The sequence below is a fragment of the Tauraco erythrolophus genome, chromosome 4, assembly GCF_009769465.1.
Source record: "Tauraco erythrolophus isolate bTauEry1 chromosome 4, bTauEry1.pri, whole genome shotgun sequence".
Classification (NCBI taxonomy): Eukaryota; Metazoa; Chordata; class Aves; order Musophagiformes; family Musophagidae; genus Tauraco; species Tauraco erythrolophus.
The window spans coordinates 53,260,300-53,281,855 of NC_141468.1; the positions used below are offsets into that span (position 1 = coordinate 53,260,300).

Genomic DNA, 21,556 nt, shown 5'->3' on the forward strand with positions numbered 1-21,556 from the left:
CCGCTTACTCCAGCAACTTCATTGCTTCAAGTCTCTGAGGCTGATGATACTGAAATCTAGCTGAAAGCTAAAAATGTTAAAAACGAGAATAACTTGATAACCATTCTTTCAGGAGAGGGTGCAGGGACAGGACATGACCTCTCTTGTGCAAAGAGCCCAAGAGGAACTGGGAAAGGGAGCCACAAACCAGCAGATAACCATCGTTCTTGCTCCTACTATTGCCCTTTTTCTGCCCCCCCAAGGCTTCCCTAGTTTGTGTAAACCACCCCCCACCCTGCCCTGACATCAGATAAAAGTCTTGCTGAAGCCCACGTAACCGGAGCCAGGGACACTAACGCCAGGCTGCACAGAGCTGTCTCTCTGCAACCGCTGTATACTGGTGAACACTGGTAAACACTTGACAAAGCTGCCTCAGGCACAGACAGTTACTTTTTCCAAATTAATCCTCCAGCAGACAGTAGAAATGGCTTCTGTTACTTGTAACAGTAACACTGTTTTCCTCAGAGAAATCTATCAAATTCCCCCCAGAGAGTACAGTACAATCCTTACACTGATGTTCGGTAGGGAAAAATCAAAAATGCAGCCTACAGAGAGAAAAAGTTGAATCAATGGCAATATCGCCGTATGCCGCAACGTAGTTACTCGGTTGCCTGTTACTGCAGCCCAGTAACGGTACCAAATAAGCCATCGAGAGAAATCCGTGCGAGATGCAGCAGGTCTCATACTTTCACTGCAGTGTTTGGAAAAAACAACCCACCACAACAAAAAGCAAACTGGATAAAATCATTCCTACACTTCCAGGAAAGTTTTCACTATCGAGTCATAACAATGAATTGATCCTTTACAAGCTTCTGTTACTAGACTGGTAGTAAAGGATAAAAAAAAAAATATTTTCAATGAATACATTCAACCTTCAATAAATAATTTTACTGTAGTTAAGTAAACAAATTACAGTACCAACAGATACAAACTTACATTTTCATAATGCGAAGGCAATTTGTTACACTTCATCTCTACTACATTATATTAAAAAAAACTGATTATTGCTTATTCCCGTTACAAAAATACAAGAGGCACATTGTCAAGGGTAGAAAACAAACGTTTTCAGCACTTCTTCCATTTCATTTCGTCCTCTCTGCCTGCATGGGAACTTCAAAATAACAATCCAAATGTGGATTATCACATTGTTAACAATCAAAACAGAAACCCAGCAGAACTCCACACCCATACAGTAGCTTCTACATTGAAGGAGTAAGAGGATATTATCAAATACGTATTAAAGGATTTATAAAAAAAAACACAAATTATTTTAATTTTTAAATATCAGCACAATCCAAACCTTGATAAATGTGTAAGTTTTGTGTGATGAGATTATTTCATGTTTTGTCTTTCAAACAATTTTACATCATTTATATAAAACCATTTCAAATGTAATTAATCTTTCAATGCTTTTGTTTGGAACCATTGTATTTGATAATTTATGACAGTCTATCAAAAATAATACAAAACTACCCAGGATATGTTTTATGCTACTCAGGCACACACAAGCATGTTTTTGGCAAAATATTAAAAGCACGTACAAAAGATAAGCTATTGAAAACTAACGGGGTGTAGAGTTTGCAGGCGTTATTCGGAGTCCTCACTTTGTGCATTGTCTTCTCCAGCGATCTTGTTTCTAGCCAAGTCCCCGTACGTGCCTGCTGTTACTCGCTCTCTAGATGGTCCAAGATCTTGCAGCTGTTTTCCTCTGTGTGGTTTCTAGTTCTTCCAACCGCTTGCGAAGCAAGGAAAGCTCTCTTTGATGCTGTTCCTCCTTGAAATTTAAACAAACAAACAAAAAAATTAAAAGTGGTTCTGTTACATTTACAAGAGCCCAAAATGAGCAATAATTTCACTTTCTTTAATTAATGATTTTCAAATAAAAATTGTGAAGTCCAAAATATCCTTATTCATTAAATTTTACTCCTCAATGTTTTGTGGATATTGTTCTGGCATTCGTGATGAACAGCATCAGCAAGAAACATGCGTGCAGGCGTTCCTCCTCAGATGAAGAGGCACATGGCCCCAGGGTTCTCAGTTATGAAGAATTTGTAAAGTCAGCCTGGTCAACCTCAGCCAGAGACATGTTCACCCTCAGAAGCTCCTCGGAGTAAGTAAAACTCTTTTAACTACATAAGAAATCAAGAGCAGCAACACTGCTTTTGAATAATGAAACCATGGTGTGAGAACACCACCATGGTATTTCTTGCCCAGGAGGAGCCACTTAAAGCCTCTCGGGAGGAGGACAAAGTACAGAGAACTGGGTTAAAACTGCCCATTTGTTACATTCTGTAATGTATCGTTTGTCTTTCAAGAACTCCCTCCTTTTGCAAGGAGGGAACACCACTAGAAGTATTCTTTAAAGTTTCCTTCCTCTGTTCAAAGACCAAATACTCTGTCCTTAAGACTAAGGTGTGTAATGAAGGACTGCTCCCAGTACCCTCGTTTGCTATGTTATTTTCACAATTTGTAATACATCACCACCTGAAGAAGGGAGAAGGACACTTCCGGCCCAGGAGGCAAGGCAGATGATATTATACCAACTGGATTGAGTGACGGTATGTTAGGATTCAGAATTAAACTCCGGAATTCATTGTGCCTCCGTTGCAAGTCCTTTAGTCTCTTCTGGAGGCGTGCGTATTCTTCGTAGGAAACATTCTGCCTAGCAAACAAAGAGATTTCTCATTGCTCAAAATATCCCAACACAGAAGCATACCTCTCCGTGATTACTCTGCAGTTTACTATCCCTGTGAAGGAAAACTATAAACCAGAAGAACTGGAAGGTGGAAGACCTGTGTATATTCTTCTGCCTAAATGTCTGTCTGAAAGCCCCTCTACATATTAAGCTACCTGCTGTGCTACAGATTAGCATTTACATGGAATAAATTAAGCTTTTAATAGGATTCACAGTAGTGAGTCACAGGAGCCACATTAATTACCTGAATCAAACCCTCCATAGGTACATGAAGAGAAAAAACCAGGAGTTTGTCTTTCAAAGAGTCTGTTCCTCTTGCAATTCTGAAGTCTTTTTGACTTCCTTCTTTTTAAGGGATTCCTGCAACTGTATCTATCAGATATTTTTCCTCTATTTCTTCCTGAAGAGCCAGCCCTGAGGTTGTCCTGTAGGCTCTTCAGCTGCCCACCTTAAATGGGCTCCATTCAATAAATTCGAGTGCTGACAATGTCATTAGACCAGACTCTGGTTACTAAACTAAGTGTCACGTATCTTCAAAAATACTTCATATTTGTAAGTCGGATCTTGGGCATTTATCATTTTTCAAGCTAAGAAAAAGCAAAGTTTATTACCTATTTAACACCTGATTTTCTTTTTCTAGTTCTTCTATCTTGGCTTCCAAGAGCTCTAGTTTCTCTCGCATCCTCCTTTGTTTATTATCATTGAGAGTCTTTCTCTGTCAAACAGACATTTCAAACAGTTAAGAAATGCCTTGATAGATTAGATCCCGTAAAAATTAAATCTACACTGTACACAGTTTCAAGCTGAGATAGTTTTTAGGATTTTCCTTCCTTAAGAAGAGGTGCTGTGTTGTTTGAAGGTTCTGGATCCCCATGATGGGAAACAGAAGATGGTGAACGATCCATAGCTGCGACTGAAAGACACGCAGTGTCTAACTGTACGAACAAACACTCACTGTGTTTAAGAATTACAAACCTCACTCTGTAAATGACCACGTATAAATAAGTATGAACATGACAAAAATAAAAGTATGCTTGCTCTTTTTTTTTCCTCATGTTGACTTCAATTTTTTACAACCTTAAAAGACAGCAGTAGGTTTCATAACCTGTGTATGTCCAATGTATAAAACTTCCAATTAATCTTGAGCTCTTATAAACAATTAATCAGGTTTTCCTTTCAAGTTATTTCATAAAAAGCAAGCTTAGGAGAATATATAAAATCTTAATATTCCATCAAGGAAAAGCAGAATATCATCAGTCTAGTATCCAAAACATCATTCTTACTAATCAAGTGAGTACATCTCTTAAATAACTGTACACACATACGTGCAAAAAAGCCTCACAAATCTCTGATGGCATTATAACCAAGCTCTTGGCTGGAATATTCTTTTGCGTATCACTTCAACCTATTTCTATACAAATGGTGAAGAACCTGATAAATTTTGTTATTATATACAGCAGACTGCAAATAAACTCTTAATAAATAAAACTGCAAATTAACTCTTAAAACAATTCTAGCTGGCCAAAGTAAAGCTGAACTTTCGATAAGCTGGATTGTTCCTAAAGGAAGAGCCAACATGCCTTTTTCTGAGCAACAGCAGCTCGACACAGCTTGTTCTTCACTTGGTTGTATTTGTCTTCTGTCTCCGTGATGCGCTGCGTAAGCACATGCTTCTCCTCCAGCCATTCCATACGTTTGTATTCTAAAGTCCTTTGAAAAAATCGGGTTAAAAGATTAAGGTTATACGGACAACGCGTTCGATTCATGCCTTAAGGCTCTTAAAATAGGTGCGTCTTTTCACAACTCCTACCTTTATGTACCTGAAGGATCTGATTTAAATCTGATTGTGCTGACAATCTGTGACAACGTTTGAACCTGTGCATTAATGTCATCCTAGGTTTTGTTTGAGTATGAGGCAAATTTGGAAAACTGATTCCAATAAGCTAGTTAATCGTTGGCTGCTTGTTGGTTTGGCATGCTGCCAAATCATCCATGGAAAATTTCTAAATTCAGATCAGACAATCACACTGGAACACAACAGTGGACACCTAAGCCAAACATCAGTTTTCAGAAAAGCTGACAACTACCTTCTCTGTTTGGGAGGTGAGATGTAAGAGAACAGGTTGCTGCCCTGTGCAGTCTACTACACCTTTGTAACAGTGAAGTACAGACTTGACTAGTATGTGCTCCTGACCAGAACAAACACCAACACAACAGGAAGCTCCCACCATTCCAGCTGAACACACGCCACCAACAGTACACGCTATCTCTTTGGGCCTTTGTGAAGCCAAAACATAATAAAATCAGGTTGTGTTCTCTAGCAGCAGATAGGAAAGGAGACAGCTTCTCTCTGCTGCCTTGTTTGTTCGTGCTATCTGCACTGCGGGTCAAAGCAGACAAGAACCGACTGCGTATTTAACTATGGAAAAAAAATCAAATGGCGCATTTCTGTGCGGGAGTTTTTAAGAACCGCAGTCCAAGGCTTGGTATCAGTGCATCCATACCACTCCAAACCTGGGCTGAAGCTGTTTCCCTACAGGGACTCTGAATGAATCTCCATAAATTTCTCACCCAACAGCCTTTCTCTTCCCCACAGTAGAAGCATTAGGAATCATCCACTCTCCTATCAGAACCAGGATCCTGGCCCACTCAGTACTCATCACAGTTCTTTTAGTAGACCCAGTGTGGTTTGTACCTTGCAGTTGACTGTAAATAACTACTAGTACCCAGCAAACAAAGAGCTCTCTCAAAAAGCACCACTTAACAGTAGAAGTTCATTTGAAACAGTGGTTAAAAATGCCATGAGTTGTTTGGGTTTTTTTTGTCATTTTGGTTTTGTTTTAAAATGCCACTGATGCTGTTCCTGAAATGCCTAATAAGTGCCTGTTTGAGCTCATCTCCGATCTGTATCATCTCATAGTTTGTCTTCAGCCCTTTTTCTCATTTCATGTTTTCATTTCCAAGCCTAAGATTGACACAGCCAGGCAGGCAGTGGCTTTGCCTACTTATGGCTCAAGTGGCATTATTTTATTTATCTGAAGCTTTTTATCTTCGGCTTTCTTATCTTTTGGTCCTTACTGCACTTCCTCTTTAAGCCAAGTTGCTTTGGTGCAACTTAACTCTTGCAGTTCAAGCTCGTAAGAATTACTGAACTGCGGGAGGAAGTCCTGTCACCCAGAGCGTCAGAAAAGAAACCTGTTCCAAGGCTCCCAGGGTTAAGAGTAGGACAGACCTGGAGGACTTGCATGTAGGCTGCAAAGCTGCTTAATTTCTGCAGTATCAGCCTTGGTGCACCTCTTCTTATCTACACACTTATACAATGATCTCTGAGGGCTGCCAAGTTCCTTCCACTGCCTTCCCAGGAAAACCTACTCCTGACTGGTCTATGGCCTGTAAATACATAAATGGCATTGACACTCTCACTGAAATAACCGTGACAATCTCACTTAAAATACGAATACACCTTCCTAAAGTAAACATCGAAAGTATTTAACATGCTACTGACAACTGAACATACTCTGCAGTCCCAATACAATAATTTCTTCAAACGTTAAACTGAAAACCAATACTTAAACTAATGACAAACAAAGCAATCGCAGTACCAATCCATAGCAAAAGAGAAGTTAAAACTAAAAATGCCACATTATATCTTTTGAAATTTTTCGGTTTAATCTGAGACGTTGAATTTTTAAAAACCCACTACACAATAATCCAGTACAAGTTAGACATGTGTTTGGTTATTAGGCTAGGAAATTAACTAAATGGCCATTTCAGACTGACAAATTAATCTTTAAATTTCAGGAAGGTGTTCATTGCTATATGGAATCTGAACAAGATTTGGTTTCCTTCAGCATTTATTAGCATATTTTGATGGTACATGGTCAAACTTGGGCAAAAACAGAAAGTGATTAATTTTGATGAGAACAAGAAGAAGATATCCAATAAGCTTTTATTTGCCTCGTATCAGTTAAAAGGATCTAATGGGAGGGCAAAAAGAAAGAATATACACACATATACAGACTGGGTCCCTGAAACCTTATCAAAGCATAACACAATGCTTAAATGCTCTTTTTCACCCTTAATGCTTAAACACTCATAAAAGAACTGCATGTGAAACTCTAGATCCACCTAAACTAATATGTTTGGACAGTCGGATTTCATTTTTTACAAATAGTGTATTTCACTAGTCAATAATTAATTGTAACTGACATGAATGGAAACAAACTCCTATTTACTACAAGCGAAGCTTTTACACATACTGCGTAACAAGGTATAGCTGTTTTTTACAACTATCCAAAACTTCCTGTTCATTTTTTGATTTCTGACTTTATTCAGAATCTGCAATCCATAGTTAAGTAATCCACATGAAAGTAACATAAGCAATACAAAAAGGAAAAGTAAAGACAAAGGAAGAAAAAAATTACTTCTCTGTTTCCAGTTGTGCTTTTTCTGCCTGAGTCCTTGCATGCTGACATTCTTGTTTCAATCTTTCTATTGTTTCCTTCATCTTCTGATTAGACTCCAGCAAATCATTTTCTGACTGAGAAAGAGATGCAAGCTGGAGTTGCATGTCGTGAATTTGCTACAACAAAAAAAAAAAGACATTTTTCCATTTGAGAAGGTATGCAAATAACTAACAATTACTTTTGAGATACTGAGATAGAGCAAAATGCAGACACCAACTGGCTGCATTAGCTTTTCATAAGCCTTTCTTATTTGTCCCTTTTCTCCTTACTCAACAGCTTCTCCAGAAGCTTTACAGTAAATCACTACTAGACAAAGGTTTTCTATTGTAGTTAAGATGAGAAAGGGAAAGGGAGGCAAGAGTCTCCAGCCACTGACGTGTCCCCCAGAACTTAAGAAATCCAACATGAAGCCCAGGGCGGAGCAGAACTAGGGCACCACACAAGGTTTAGTAGCAGAGCTGTGGAGCCACCCAGCCTCTTGTAACGTGCAACACCTTACAGCCAGCAGTGGCTGTATCAACCAGTTCACAAAACCAAGTATGGAGTCTGAAAAGTCCAGTTGCTGCAGGCAGCACATACAAAGGATGATTTCCCTTTCCTTTCCGCTCCCCACATGGACACTTAGATATCCCAATTTCTGATTTCAGGAGGAAAAAAAGAAAATTGCCTTGAACTTCAAATGCACACAGCTTGCAGACTCCTTTGATGCACAGCTCTGTTCTTACCTACTAAATAACATGATGGGCAAGCAGGAGTTAAAATAATTAGGTTTTATTTTCAACACTGCCATCAATTCACTCTGCAATAGAAATATACCTCTTACACTAGTTTATTCATTTAGGAAACATCTGCTAAGCACTTGAAGAACCTCAGATGAGAGATGCAGTGTAAATGCAAAGCATTACCTAGAAACAATTTATAAGTCTCCATGGAAACTGAATCTCCAGTTAAATAGTGCATAACCGTATTCAATATACCAGTCTACAAACATTCAGCTTTGAAATCCTTGGTACCCACACAACGCATGAAGCAAAAAGCTGTGATCCATTTATAAAGGTCCAGAAAAGCATGACTGATTTCTGTCTTAAATATCTATCTTAAATATCTTCACTCTTAAATATCTGTCGTACGCATTTTGTCCCTCAGGAAAAAAAAAGCCTTAAAAATTCAATCTAATCTTCAAGCACTGGACATGGTAACTGCTGGAAAGATTGTTATTTCTCTGTAAAACATTACAAGGCAATAAAACCTTACCTGTTTCAGATCAGCACTTTCACGTTTCTTTTCTTCCAACTCCTCTGTGTGAATAGCTTGCTGTTGAATTTTTAATCTAAAATTGTATAAGACATCCTTATTTTTATCTAACTAAAATATCGATGTTTGAAGTTAGGACAAATCAGTCTGACAATAGGATATTTTGCATAATTGGAAAGGCTGATAAATATTTATATTTAACTAAACAACGATTAAAAACATATTTTTATTGATTTTATTGATTTAGAATTTGTATAGGAGTAAGAAATACATTGATTTGTTTGCTTTTGGAGCGTGACTTCTGCTCATTTTATCATACTGACCTTCATACAAATACTATAGTAAAACAGCTTCACAGAGAACTATAACAACCAACTCAGAGATATCGTATGAGGGTCCCAGTTTGCCAGTCACTGACATGGTGCCATTGTGGAAAGAGAAACAGTTTACTTTAACGCTGGGGCTACGCCAGCAGCCAGCATGGACCCAAATACAACAAATATAGGTATTGCAAAATTATGTCTTAAAAATCTTCATTAAAATAATACAATTTTTAAAGGTTTGCATGAAAAATGTTGATCTTTTTAAAAAAAAAGTAAAAAAATTTTTTTTTTTTTTATTCTGGTCTCTTTTTACACAATGCAAAAGAGAATTTTGCTTAATTCACCATAACGAATGTTTGTGTATCTATGAATAGTAAACTTTTATACTGACTGGTGTAAGAACTTGGGGGGGGCGGGGAGAGAAATTTGTGTTGTTAGAAAAGCCACACTACCGCAAACGCTGAAGTTCCTTTTTGCTAGATTCTTCTGCAATCTGTACAACACGTAGTTTCTCTTCATACTGATCCTTTTCAGATTGTCTCCAAGAATCTTGTTCCAGCTTCATCTTCTCTAGATCAGCTAATCTGTTCTCGAGTTCTAACCTGAGACGTTATTCAACATGCACACAACAATCACAACAAAAATGCCAGAAGTGTTTAATAGCCAAGAGTGACATTTGTAAAAGTTACTCAAAACACTCCTCTTTCAGAAGTTGAGCAGTAAATCAACGAACATACTTTTCATCCTGTAAGGCTGCAATTTTTTCAAAAACTTCCTCTTTGGCAGCTTGCACTTTACGAATTAGCTCCCGATCCTTTTCTACTAAGAGCACCTTATGACGTTCAACAGCTGCCTTAAGAATTTCCTTGTCTGACAGCAATCCTGCATTATACATTGAAACAAAGTTAAAATGTCATTATTGATATCAAGCTGATGAAATCCAGTATTAAAATAACTTTATAAATTGATAAAAGGGAGCTAAAACTCACAATGCACACAATAGAATGAATGGGAAAAAAACCTAGAAAACCAAAAGAGACATGGCCTTTCTTAGTACTAACAGCAACATTTCAAAAACTTTTGAAGAGCAACCATTACAATGGAATCTCTGTCTACGAGGGTTTATGGTTTATTATTTTGACATATATAAGTAATTAAACAGTTGATATTATAGATTTAAATTCTAAAGCAATTTCTGCTAATCAGTTGTGTCTGGATGAAAAAAAAAAAAAGAAAAAAGAACGAAGTGATCCACAACACCTACAAAAAGGTCAAGCAACAAAATTTGTTATTTTCTTTTTATGGAAAAGTTTACGGTAAACAGTAACTGATTACCAGTGAAACTGTAGTAACCTGGCTACAAGAAATCACACATTTTAATCCACTCATGTTACCAAATGAGGCAATTCTAAAATTATGACACTACAGACCAGGACAAAAGATGTAAATGAAAAACTTGCGACCAAGACACCTGTGTTCACTGGCAAATAAGCCAAATGCTATCACACTCCTGGTTATTTAGTTAATTCAGTGACAAGTTCAGGTTAGCATAAATCTTGTCTGTGTTTAGGTTCGTGTGTTCATAGAGTTCCATATTTTTAGTTTGTGATATACTTTAAGTGCATTGTCGATACAGAAAACATCACTTACTGGTTGCTCTTAGAGAACTTAATATTAAAGCAAGTGAAGAGAAACAAGTATTCCAGGAAGACAAAGGTACTATTTTGGGGTTATGGCAAGTCAGTGAGGACAGTCCACTTAAAAGCTGTGTAGTGATTTAAATCATCAACACAACTAATACCAGAAAGCTTCGGCCTTTTCACTCTAGAAAGCTCTTTCAAGTTGCCTACATACTCAGCTGTATTAGGTAGCTTAGAACATTGCCTATTTCTTCAAAGAACGAGCTAGAAATTGTATTTTATCTCACATGGAAGCCTTACCCAATTGTTATCAATTCCACAGACACAGAAGCAGAAAACAAAACCAAACCACTGAAGCCTTATGGTTCGTTAAGGTTTCAAGCAGTGTGAAAGCCTCTAGAATTTGGCAATAATAGAAAAAAATAACCATATGAAGTTCATGATTTGAAATGGATTATGCTCAAATTGTGTCACAAATTCACTAATTTACATAAATACAAAATTGTTCTTAACCTAGTAGACCAAGTGAAAATAACAGTTATTTCAGGAACAAAATGAATTGCCAGATCTATGACCTGGACCAGAAGTAGAAGGTGAAGGCTGCCAGGGAATGTTTGGAGCAAAAATAATTGTAGCATTCTAATCAGAAGTTACAAGAGAAATCATTAGAAATTAATTGCACATTTTACCATCCATTTCACTTTGAATCTTGTTTCTTTCTCTTTCTATCTCACTCTTTGTTTTTGCTGCCTCCAGTTTGACATTTGTTACTTCTAATTTATGTGAATGTTTAAGTTCTTCTACCTATGAATTGGAAAAAAAAAAAAAAACAAATCAACTTAAAATAAATATATATATTTGCAGCTTTACTGCAAGTTTTTCCTGCGATACTTTGCTAACAAGAAAATCTGCCAAACAATCACCAACTACACTTATTTTAAACATATCTTAAATATTTTTATTCATCCACTACTTTCCTGAAGCCAATCCAGAATATCCACTCTTGTAGCTAATTTTTAATGGCGATTATATAGATACTGTAACACTAAAGCTATTGACATGATTTGATTCCCCAGATCATAATCAGTGATATTACAGGTTTTTATTAATTCCTCAAGTCACACACTGAAGATTATCGAAAGAGTTGTCAGTCACCTTGAAATGCAAGTTTTATATATTCCTTAATTCAAAAAAATGAAGTGCTCAAACACAACATACATTCCAGGAACCAGGCTGTCTGACTATTGACATGTATTTCATCTCTAACTAGCCAGTTATTACAAACCACAGTGTAGAAAAGTTACTCTCTTAAGAAGCCTGGGTGATACATGCACAGATGCACAGGATTGCCTGTGAAAACTTGGTTTCTGAGTAAAGACTATACACTCTACAAGACAGCCTCCAAATACTGGGGTGTTTCTGAAAAGACTGCTCATTCGAAACACCTTGCTAGGACACTGATCCAAACTGCCTAAGGCCCTGATGCCTCGCTAACTCAAGCAGGTTAGTTTACACATACTTCACTTCTGACTAAAGATCTTTTGGAGTCAAGCAAAAATGAAATTAAATTTAATCTTCATAAGTAAAACAACACAGCGATATGCAAAACCAGATTATCAATTGCTCCCCCAAGTGATTTCAATTTGGTAGCTACTTATAGTCCCCTGACCTCCTGCAGTGCTACGCTACTTTCTCAGAATCCAGGTTTTCATAGTTTTAAAGTGCATTGTAAATCAAATACTTCTCCATAACTGTGACATACACATCAAATGGCCTCGTAAAAGCAGGAGCTTTAAGAACATCAAATCAAAGACAATTACTGCTTGCACGGAAACTTTCTATAGTTTAGGCATTTGTACGCAGTAATTACATGGTCAATGAGAATTAAGTATCTAGAGGAAAGCACTTATAATGAAAATCCATTCACAATGACAAATGTAATTACAACCTGCTAGCATATACAAGTGGCAAAAGGTTAAGAATGACATAGTAGCTTATTAAGTAACTACATGGTGGATTTGGCTGCTTAAATTCTAAGTTGAGAACATTTCAGGGCAACTTGCAATGATTTAAGGTGGCTTTTTTAAGGCACAAATTCCGGAAGACAAATGTGTGCACCTGTGATCAGGAATAAGTTTGAGTGGGTGGAGAAGTGGGTGGAGGTTAGTATAGAAATTAGTTTTTACTTTCCTCCTTTCAAGAAACACCACTGAACATTTAAATTTTCTCCTACTTCTGGAGGTCAGCAGAGAACACCAGTTGATACGAAAAGTAAAGACCAGAACAATCTCCTATATATTCTCATAGACAATTGATTAAAAAATGTTTAACAGAAGTTTTCCTACTACTACTTATTATTCACTTGAGACAAGTACGACATATTGTATAAAGAGGCTTTTACATACTGGTGTAGGTATATGCTATTCTTATGGTAAACTAGAACTTTTTTGGATTAAGGACCAAAAATTAAATACTTCACACTCATAAACGTGCACGGTAAAACCTGTTTTGAATTAAATCTCAGATTTGTTAAAGAACAACTATGGTAGAATTTAAAGTTTTTCTTCCTGTATTGTTTCTTTCTTGAGGCACGTTATGACAATACTAACTGCTGTATCCATACAAAGTGCATGTCAGTGTTATTTTGGAAAGTATATTCAGAAATGCAGGATAACTAAGTCAACAGAGAGCTTAAAATAATTCTGCATTCAGCTAAATATCCAAGACCAAAGTTACTGGCTTTACAGTTAGTTCAGAACTACCTAAAGCCTCTCCAGAAAGGTAAGCAAACACAGGGGATTAAATTTGCTACCAGGAAGTGACAGATGTAATAAAAATTTATTATGCAGTGTGCTCTCCAGAAAGGAGGGAATAAGAGACAGCAGAAAGCTAATATTTACCCAAATAACTATTTCATCAGGACTAGTATTCTCACTCAAACTTACATCAAGCAATGTAAGTATTCTGCAACATTTGAATGCAAAATGGTTTACCAGTGTTTCGATTTTCCTTGTTTATTCAAATAATGACACACAAAACTGCATAATGGATCTGTCTTTTTTAAGTTGTGTAGGTGAGGAGTCACTGCAACCCAATAAAGCTCTGAATCTGGCATCCTTACTAACCTAATTATTCTGAAATACTAAACAGTGATGTCAAGCTTCTTAAGCACTTCCAGGTTTTCCCTAAAGTTGAAGCATTCGGACCTTGTTTTCCTTAGGTATTTTTCTAGAAATTTCTCTAAGATGTCAAAAAAAAAAAAAAAAAGCATACAAACATAGAACAAAACCTCTAACATCTGGTGCCAACCCAACAAGTAAGATACTCAAACATGTTGCAAGACAATGGTCTGCTTAAAACGATATGATGCAGTGCTGTTAACAGAAATGTTTCTGTATAAGCTATGCTAATATGACTATCCTGCTTATAATATAACCTAAATCTCTGCAGGTGATTCCAATGTAGCTTGCTTCCTGTAGCTAACAGCCCATTCAGAGGATACTTTTTAAGATCTCCAGAAGCCATAGCTCCATTAAAAAGAAAAAAAGAAAAAAAAAAAAGGGAAAACCAAAATCAATTTAAAGCTCTGTTGCACTTTATGCACTTTATGAAAAAGTAATGCTCGTTTCCATCAAATAAGGCTGGCTATTTTCATGACTACTAAAAACATGAATATAAAGACATTTCCTCAAGCTCTGTTCTGTTTAGAAAAAAGATCTAGCAAATGAAATAAAAAGAGCATAACCTCAATCTTTGGAGATATTTTTAGGGATGATGTTTTTCCTGTAAAATCACATATTCTATATCTTCCAACTGAAATTGGGAAAAAAATTCCAAACTCAAAAATTTTAAGTCACAGCAGAAGACAGTGTTACTTTACTCTTAACGTAAAATATAAACAGAAAAACTTAAATATAACAGGATATGAAAAACGCATTTCCGATACTATAAAAGTACTTACTTTAGCAGCTAAGGAATTGACTTCTCGTTCAGATTTGTGAAGTTTGCTAGTTAAGAGAATGTTTTGTTCATGACTCATCCGCAGTTCTTTCTCAATTCGATCAATCTGTAGTTCAGCAGATTTCTTTTCTGCCTTGAATAGAGGAGGTATTTGTAAGATTTTTGAAGCAAGGCTGTGTCTTGCTATTCACTTGAAAGGTTCGATTGATCTGGGCTTTCAGATATTATATTACATTATATTATATTACATTAATATTTCTCCTTGCTCAACAATATGTTCCAATACAACAAAGGTCTTGAGTTTTACTCAAACGTCACAACCGTTTTTCCTAACGCTGCCTGCACAGAATCACACACATTTTCAATCCTGCTTCACAAGAGGCAGAGGTAATCTGACTTGGCTAGGAGGCAGCAGGTATTCCTATCAGTAAATTACTGGGCTGTAAACACCAGTACGACTATGAGTGGTGCTCAAAAAGATGTCATATGTTGGCCTATGCAGTTATACTAACTGAACAATTAATCATGGAGAGGAAATAAAACGCAATTACTGTGAGTATTATAGACTCAAGACCCTGAGGTTTACTAAGTATCAAAAAGGTAATCTAACCTACAATTTGACCTTCCTTTTTCCAAATTGACCTATTTGCAGCAGGACTTTTTTTTAAAGTTTTCTAAATTAATATTACAGCACTTTTGTTTTTAAGCTGCGATCAGAACGTTTTGTAACAAAGGTATACAGTAAAAAGGAAAATGAACCATCTGTGTGCTGCAACTGTGTGAGAAAAATACATAGAAAGACTCACTACTTAGAGAGATAGCAAGAACTGACAGGAGGAATGAAGACCACAGATGAGCAATACAGTGGAACCCTGGGAAACATACAACTGGCCAGAAATACCAAAGGTTCTTTAAGGGAAAGCAACAACCAAGAACTAAACAATTGCAGTAATGCGTGGGAGAAGAGAGACACAGATAGGCAACAAAGAAGACAACACACAAGGAAAGAATTAAAGAAACAGAGGACCATCATATGACATTTTTGAAAAGAATAAAAAATTTACTGTAGCAGATTATTAACATATTGTCACCGGTTTCTAACTCCAGCCAGCTGACAAATGCTGATATGACTGTCGTACTGACTGCAAACACAGGTATCACTCTTGAGTTTAGAAAGGAGATCATTCAACAGAATCTCTCAGTTGAGCTGTCCACCTTTCCAAAGTTCAATTGCCACTACATGACTCTCAATGTACTTACAATTTGTTTTTAAATCTGAAATGTACAAATTCAAATTGTGGTGTCAATGGCAAAATTATCAGTGACTTCAGTGACAGTTTCATCAGGCTAAGTGTTATTCTCACTACACTCTAGAAGGAGGCAAAATAAAAAAAAAACCACAGAAAAAAGAAAAAACAAGAAAAAAATGAAAAAAAAGGAAAATAATCTTACCTCTAGAGACCTTGTCATAGCCTGCATCTCAGCTAACTGTCTGACTTGTACTCTTTGAACACTTTCTGCTTGCACACCACAATTGTCTCTTTCTGCTCTTAGTTCTGCGACTTCTGCTTCTAAGCCTTTTAATTTCTGACACAGTTGTGCCTTTTCTCTAGAGAGTGCCTCCACACGTTTACTGTCCCTCGTGGGATCAACACTAAGCAGCTGATTATGGAGTTCTTCTTTATCTTTATCCAGCCTTGCAATCTGACAGTTGTAAATCAGAAAAAAAAAAAAAAGCTTTTACATTGGTTAGGTGTCAGGCAGCAACAAATACAGCAGTTGACAATTCAGGAAAGAGCAGCAGTGTGCATTTCAAATATTAAGAAGCTACATCCACATTTATTTTCTTCCTTAGAGTAGGAAAATCAATAGACCCATTCTTCAATGCCTTTTTTGCTTCAGTTTTCACTGATAAGGCTTGTCCTCAGGCATCCCTGAGCCCCCTTTACTGTGGGAGTAAAGCAGTACGCAGAGTGGAGAAAGAAAACGTACACACAAGTCCTTGGAATGGATCCAAGCATTTTCAAGGAGCTCACTGGTATCATCGCAAGGCTATTCTCTATCATCCTTGAAAAGTCATGGCCATCAGAGAAGGTTGCTGATGACTGGAAAGAGGCAGACAGCACACCCATCATCAAGAAGAGCAAAAAGGTCAAGAAGGAGGATCCAGATAACTACAGGACAGTCAGCTTCCCATCAGTCTCTGTGAAGGTTCTGAAGCAAAACCTCTTAAAAGTCTTTTCTAAACACATAAAAGACAAGGAGACGGAAAGCAGGGTTTACCAAGGGCAAATCATGCCTGATCTACTTCTCAGTTTCTAGAAAGAGGTGACTGGCACTGCAGACAAGGAGAGGGCAGTGAATTCTGTATATCTTGATTTTAACAAGGCCTCTGATACATAATCATATCTGTCACCAAATTGGTAAGATATGGGCTGGAAAACTGGCTGGGAGAGCGATGATCAGTGATGCAAAGCCCAGCTGAGTGTCTGCAACTAGCAGGGTCTTTCTGAGATCAGCACAGGGTCCAATACTGATTGATGTCCTTGTTAGTGACCTGGATGATGGGACGGAGTGCATTTTCAGCAAGCTTGTGGATGACACCAAAGTGGGGGGAAAATGGTCAATGTGCTGGAAAGCAGAACTGCTATTCAGAGAGATCTGGACAGTCTGAAGGAACAGACTGACTGGAACCTCTTCAACAAGAGCAAGTCATGCATCTGGAATGGTGTAACCCGATGCAACACTACAGGCAGGGGGCAACTGTCTAGGAAGCAGCTCCATGGAAAAGGATCTGGAGGTCCTAGTGGACAAGTTGAACAGTAGTCAGCAGAGTACCCTTGCAGCAAAGATGACCAACTGCATCCTGACAGATTGGCAGAAGGATAGCTAGCAGATCCAGGAAAGTGATTCTTTGTCCCTTTCCAGTACTTGTAAGACTGCATCTAGAGTTTGTGTCCAGTACATGAAAGACAATGACAAACTGGAGCAAGCCCAGTGGATGGCCACCAAGACGGTCAGGGGGTTGGGAAACATGACATATAAAGACAGGCTGAGAGAGCTATGCCTCTTCAGCTTGGAGAAGAGAAGGAGATGCATGGTGATGGGAAAAGAAGCAACAGACACAAGTTGGAACATGTGAAATTCCAATTAGATATTAGGAAAAAAGTTCACCTTGAAGACGGTTAAATACTGGAATAGTTTGCCCAGAAAGGCTGTGGAATCTCTATCCCTGCAGATGTTCAAGACTCAACCGGACATGGCCCTGAGCAACCCAATCTCATTACACTTCAATATTTTAAGCAGGATATTGGACTAGAAGGAGGTCTCTTCCAATTTATATTATGATTCCACAATTCTATAACCACAGCAGAACTCAAATCTGCTAGTAACTCAAGACTGCCAATATGGGCCCTGTCAGAGAGAAAATAAAGAAAAAAAACCCCATAAAACCTCTCTATTACAAGGTTATACTATAGGTACAAACTAATCTTGAGACTGTAACTAACAAACGTATTATAAATATATAGATTTTAGTGTTTCAAAATGAGTTACATGGAAAGAATGTAATATTGGAGGCAAAAGAGTAAGAAAGTAAGCTATGTAAGATTTCTCTTGATATTTGCACACTAGTCCAAACTCTGATCTGCAGCAGTGCTTTTAGAAGTTGCACCAGTGATCTCTATGGAGCAAAGCCAATTTCTGCAACAAAAGCCCTCCAAATCCCTTTCATGAGGAGATTCAAACACTTACTGCATGACATGCCCAAGCCATCATTTAAGAATTAGGATGTTTTTATAGCCTCCTTATGCTAAGGAGGAATGGAAGGTTAAAAAGGCTCTAAGAGAGAGAAACTAGATCACACTGTGCCCTGGGCTCAAGGTAGTTTCATTCTCTGTAAGTGTGCTAATTAGCTGCAGGACTAGCACAAACTCAACAAGCCCACAAGAGAGGCAGGCTGTAAAGCAGCATGTGGGTTTAGCTCCAGGAAGGACAACTGTTCTGTTTTTAATGCATTGCATTTGCAAATTCGGAGTGATTTTGAAAGTGATGATTGCTTTGATTTGTGTCTCATGTTTGGACTAATACATTCAAATCTGGTATCTTAGGATATATGCTCCCAGACAAATACTTAAATGAATATGCAAATAACATATGCAACATTCATTTACACTGCTGCATATATTTAAAACATAAACAAGCTGGCAATTTAGTTAGCTACACTTTCGAAAGTCCAATTCTGAAACAGAAAATTCATGAATGGTTTATTCAAGAGTTAATGCAACTGAAATAAACTTACCAAAGTTTTCAGTATCCTTTTGACCACCATTGTCATGATCCAACTTAGTTGCAAAATGTACCCTTGTCTGGTATTAACAATATTTTCTGCTGCCTTCTTCTTGGCTTAGTTGCCACATAAGAAATTTAAAATCTAACATCGGTTGCTCAGATAACTGATTAATTTCAGATTAGCGTAACGTCTCAAATTCCATCACAAATGTGATTTAAAAAAGCATTAAGCAAAGCTACTGGCTGTCACTTAGCAGAAGGCAAGTCTATTCTTACTCAAAATAGCACAAATGATATTGCGACACATCACTGAATGAACCTACACAGCTTTCCGCTAAGTCATAACAGCATTTTGAGACTTCAGAGAACGGAAACAAACACTATGTTATGAAACGGTGTCAAACTAACAACCATCAAGCACCAACGTTCTCACAATGTTCAAGGAGCTTTGTCACCAGATACATTCTAAGCTACTGTAACATTCTGTGTACCTCAGCCTCATATTTTATTTTCTTCTCTTCTAAAATACGTTCATGTTCTTCCTTTTGATGTTCAAATTCTGATTTCAGAAAAGTATATTCATAACGAAGTTTGTTATAGTCTGTTCTGTATTTTTCCACTTCCTAAGTTAGACAAAAAAAAAACAAAACAAAACATCAATCAGAAAAGTTTTCAGATTTCTTTCCTTGCAGATGTCCATGCAATGTTCCTATCATTTCACAAGTTATATTTGAGGAACTGAATCCCTCCTTCTCCCTCTTCTAGCGTTTCAACCTTCACTGCCTGGGGCAACGGTACCAGATAAAGAACGTCATAATTTGCTCCTCTTTCAGTTTTTTAATTTCCTAAGGTATTAGGAACAACTATGAACTGGTGATCACTACTCTAAATGAAAGAGAATTTCAATACTTACATTTTCTAACTTCCGATAACGTTCTGTCATAGGACATTCCAATTCCTGCTGTATTTGTGCTTTTAACAGTTCTAATTTTTGAGGAGTTAGCACCTTAAGACAAAAATAACAAGTCACATTCATTTATTTACACTGTGATAGGACAAACAGCCAGGAATAAAGTATTTCAAATAAGATTTTAGGAATCTTGCTTAATTTTCTATGTTCTTCTAAAAGAATTTTCAATAGTAGTTACAGAAGCAAAAAACCATGATATTAATGAACTAAAAATGTTCTGGATGATAACAGAAGCATTTAAAATGTCAGTATTTACTGGTAGAAGCAATACAAATGTCAAGCTGAATTGCCAAGAAATTTAGCTATCTCCTTTGTAGGGGAGGGGGGGGGAAGGAAAAGTGGTCTCACATAAAAGATAAAGAATTAGCGTTTGGAAAAACTTAAAACAGTAAGTGAACCAACCTCGAAGAATCAAAATGAGCAATACTAAACCAGTTATTTGTAAATTAGACGCACATCCATCAACAGATACATGGGTACTAGTTTGAAACAAAGCAAAGATCAGGAAAGATTGCCTGCCTTAAGCTCTGAGCTGCATGGTATTTTGTTAAGTTTTCCTGGGTATGGCTAATACAGTAAACAATCTGTCAAGAAAAAGTGTTAAAAAAAATTTCATCCACAACCTGTTACATATTCTAATTTATTCTGCTTGTCTTCCACTTATCTGGTCCCCGAAAACTAACTTCAGATATGGTACTGAGGCACATCTCCTCCATTCAGAGTCTGGAATCCTTTGTTAGATGCTGTATTTGTTTCCTAAGAACATGTCCTGCATTACTTTAAGGAAACAAGCAGTTATAGAAAGTGTCATCCAAGACATCTTAAATGTTGGGGGGTTTTGGTTTGGTTTTGTTTTGTGTTTGTTTTTTGTGGGTTTTTTTAAGATGAAGAAAGCTGTCACCACAAAGAGAAACAAATATCTGTTTTTCTAGTCACTTATCCTAACAGGTTTAGGCATCTAAGTTATCCTGGCAGATGATTCTCTCCATAACAGGAGACCACACACAGAGACTGAGGGTCTTAACATAGCACATAACAACAGGATTTGGCAGATTCATTTAAACAAGATGACAATAACTGCAACCCATAGTCACTCTCAAGAAGAAATATTACTCAGGTGGGGTGAATTTCAAAATATCTGAAATAGACTCAAGCTAGGTGTATACATGTTACATAAACAGAAATACGTGCATGGCCCTATTAACAGGATTACAATTCATTTTAAGTCCTGCCAGTAAATTCTCTCACTTGCATCTTCAGTTTTTCCAGTTCTTGTGTTTTACCCAGCAACTCCTCTTGGTACTCAGCAAGGAGAAACTGAAATTTGTCATGTACAGTCTGCTTTTCAACTAACAACTGCTTCAGTTCATCTTGTGATTTTGTATATTCCTCCTGTAATCTGCAAGATAAAATACATATTTATTTTATATAGATCCTTTAAAATTAGATCTTAAAGCTTAAAAAAAACTCACGTGCAGAAGCAAACATACACATATCAAGCTAGAACTAAGCTATTAATATCCTCTTCCTGTAATATCCTGAAAAGTTCTCTCATATTTACGAGCATAAAAAGTATTGCAGAAACATGATCTGCAATGTTTTAAGGGATTTTGAATTGTTTATTTTCTAACATGAACAATGCTCAAATCTGTCCTTAAATACAGAAATAGCCAACACACACACACAAATCCTTTCTGCCAAACATTTAGCTTGCCCTTTTAACAGTTCTAATGAAGAAACTTGTTTAAATTAGTGTACCTTAGATGTTCTGCCTTTATAGTTTGATAATTCACTTTATGGTGTTCACATCGCATTTTTTCATCAATCAGAAGTTTTTGTAACTCTTGTGCATTAGCTGTATCACCATTTCCGGCCACGGGTGGAAGGACACTGCCCAAAGTATCCATTTTGTGATGACT

At 37.1% G+C, this 21,556-nt stretch overlaps 1 protein-coding gene across 1 annotated transcript; it reads right to left on the reverse strand.

Moving 5' to 3' along the window:
• Positions 1-1,455: 1,455 nt before the first annotated feature.
• On the reverse strand, positions 1,456-21,556 carry CEP83 (centrosomal protein 83). Its single transcript, XM_086610027.1, is given in 16 exon segments — positions 1,456-1,743; positions 1,745-1,813; positions 2,524-2,701; positions 3,346-3,449; positions 4,315-4,444; positions 7,159-7,316; positions 8,455-8,530; positions 9,230-9,379; positions 9,515-9,659; positions 11,107-11,217; positions 14,375-14,510; positions 15,830-16,081; positions 19,159-19,290; positions 19,581-19,673; positions 20,886-21,036; positions 21,396-21,556. Coding segments are annotated over 16 exon segments (2,151 nt in total). The 5' UTR covers positions 21,545-21,556; the 3' UTR covers positions 1,456-1,626.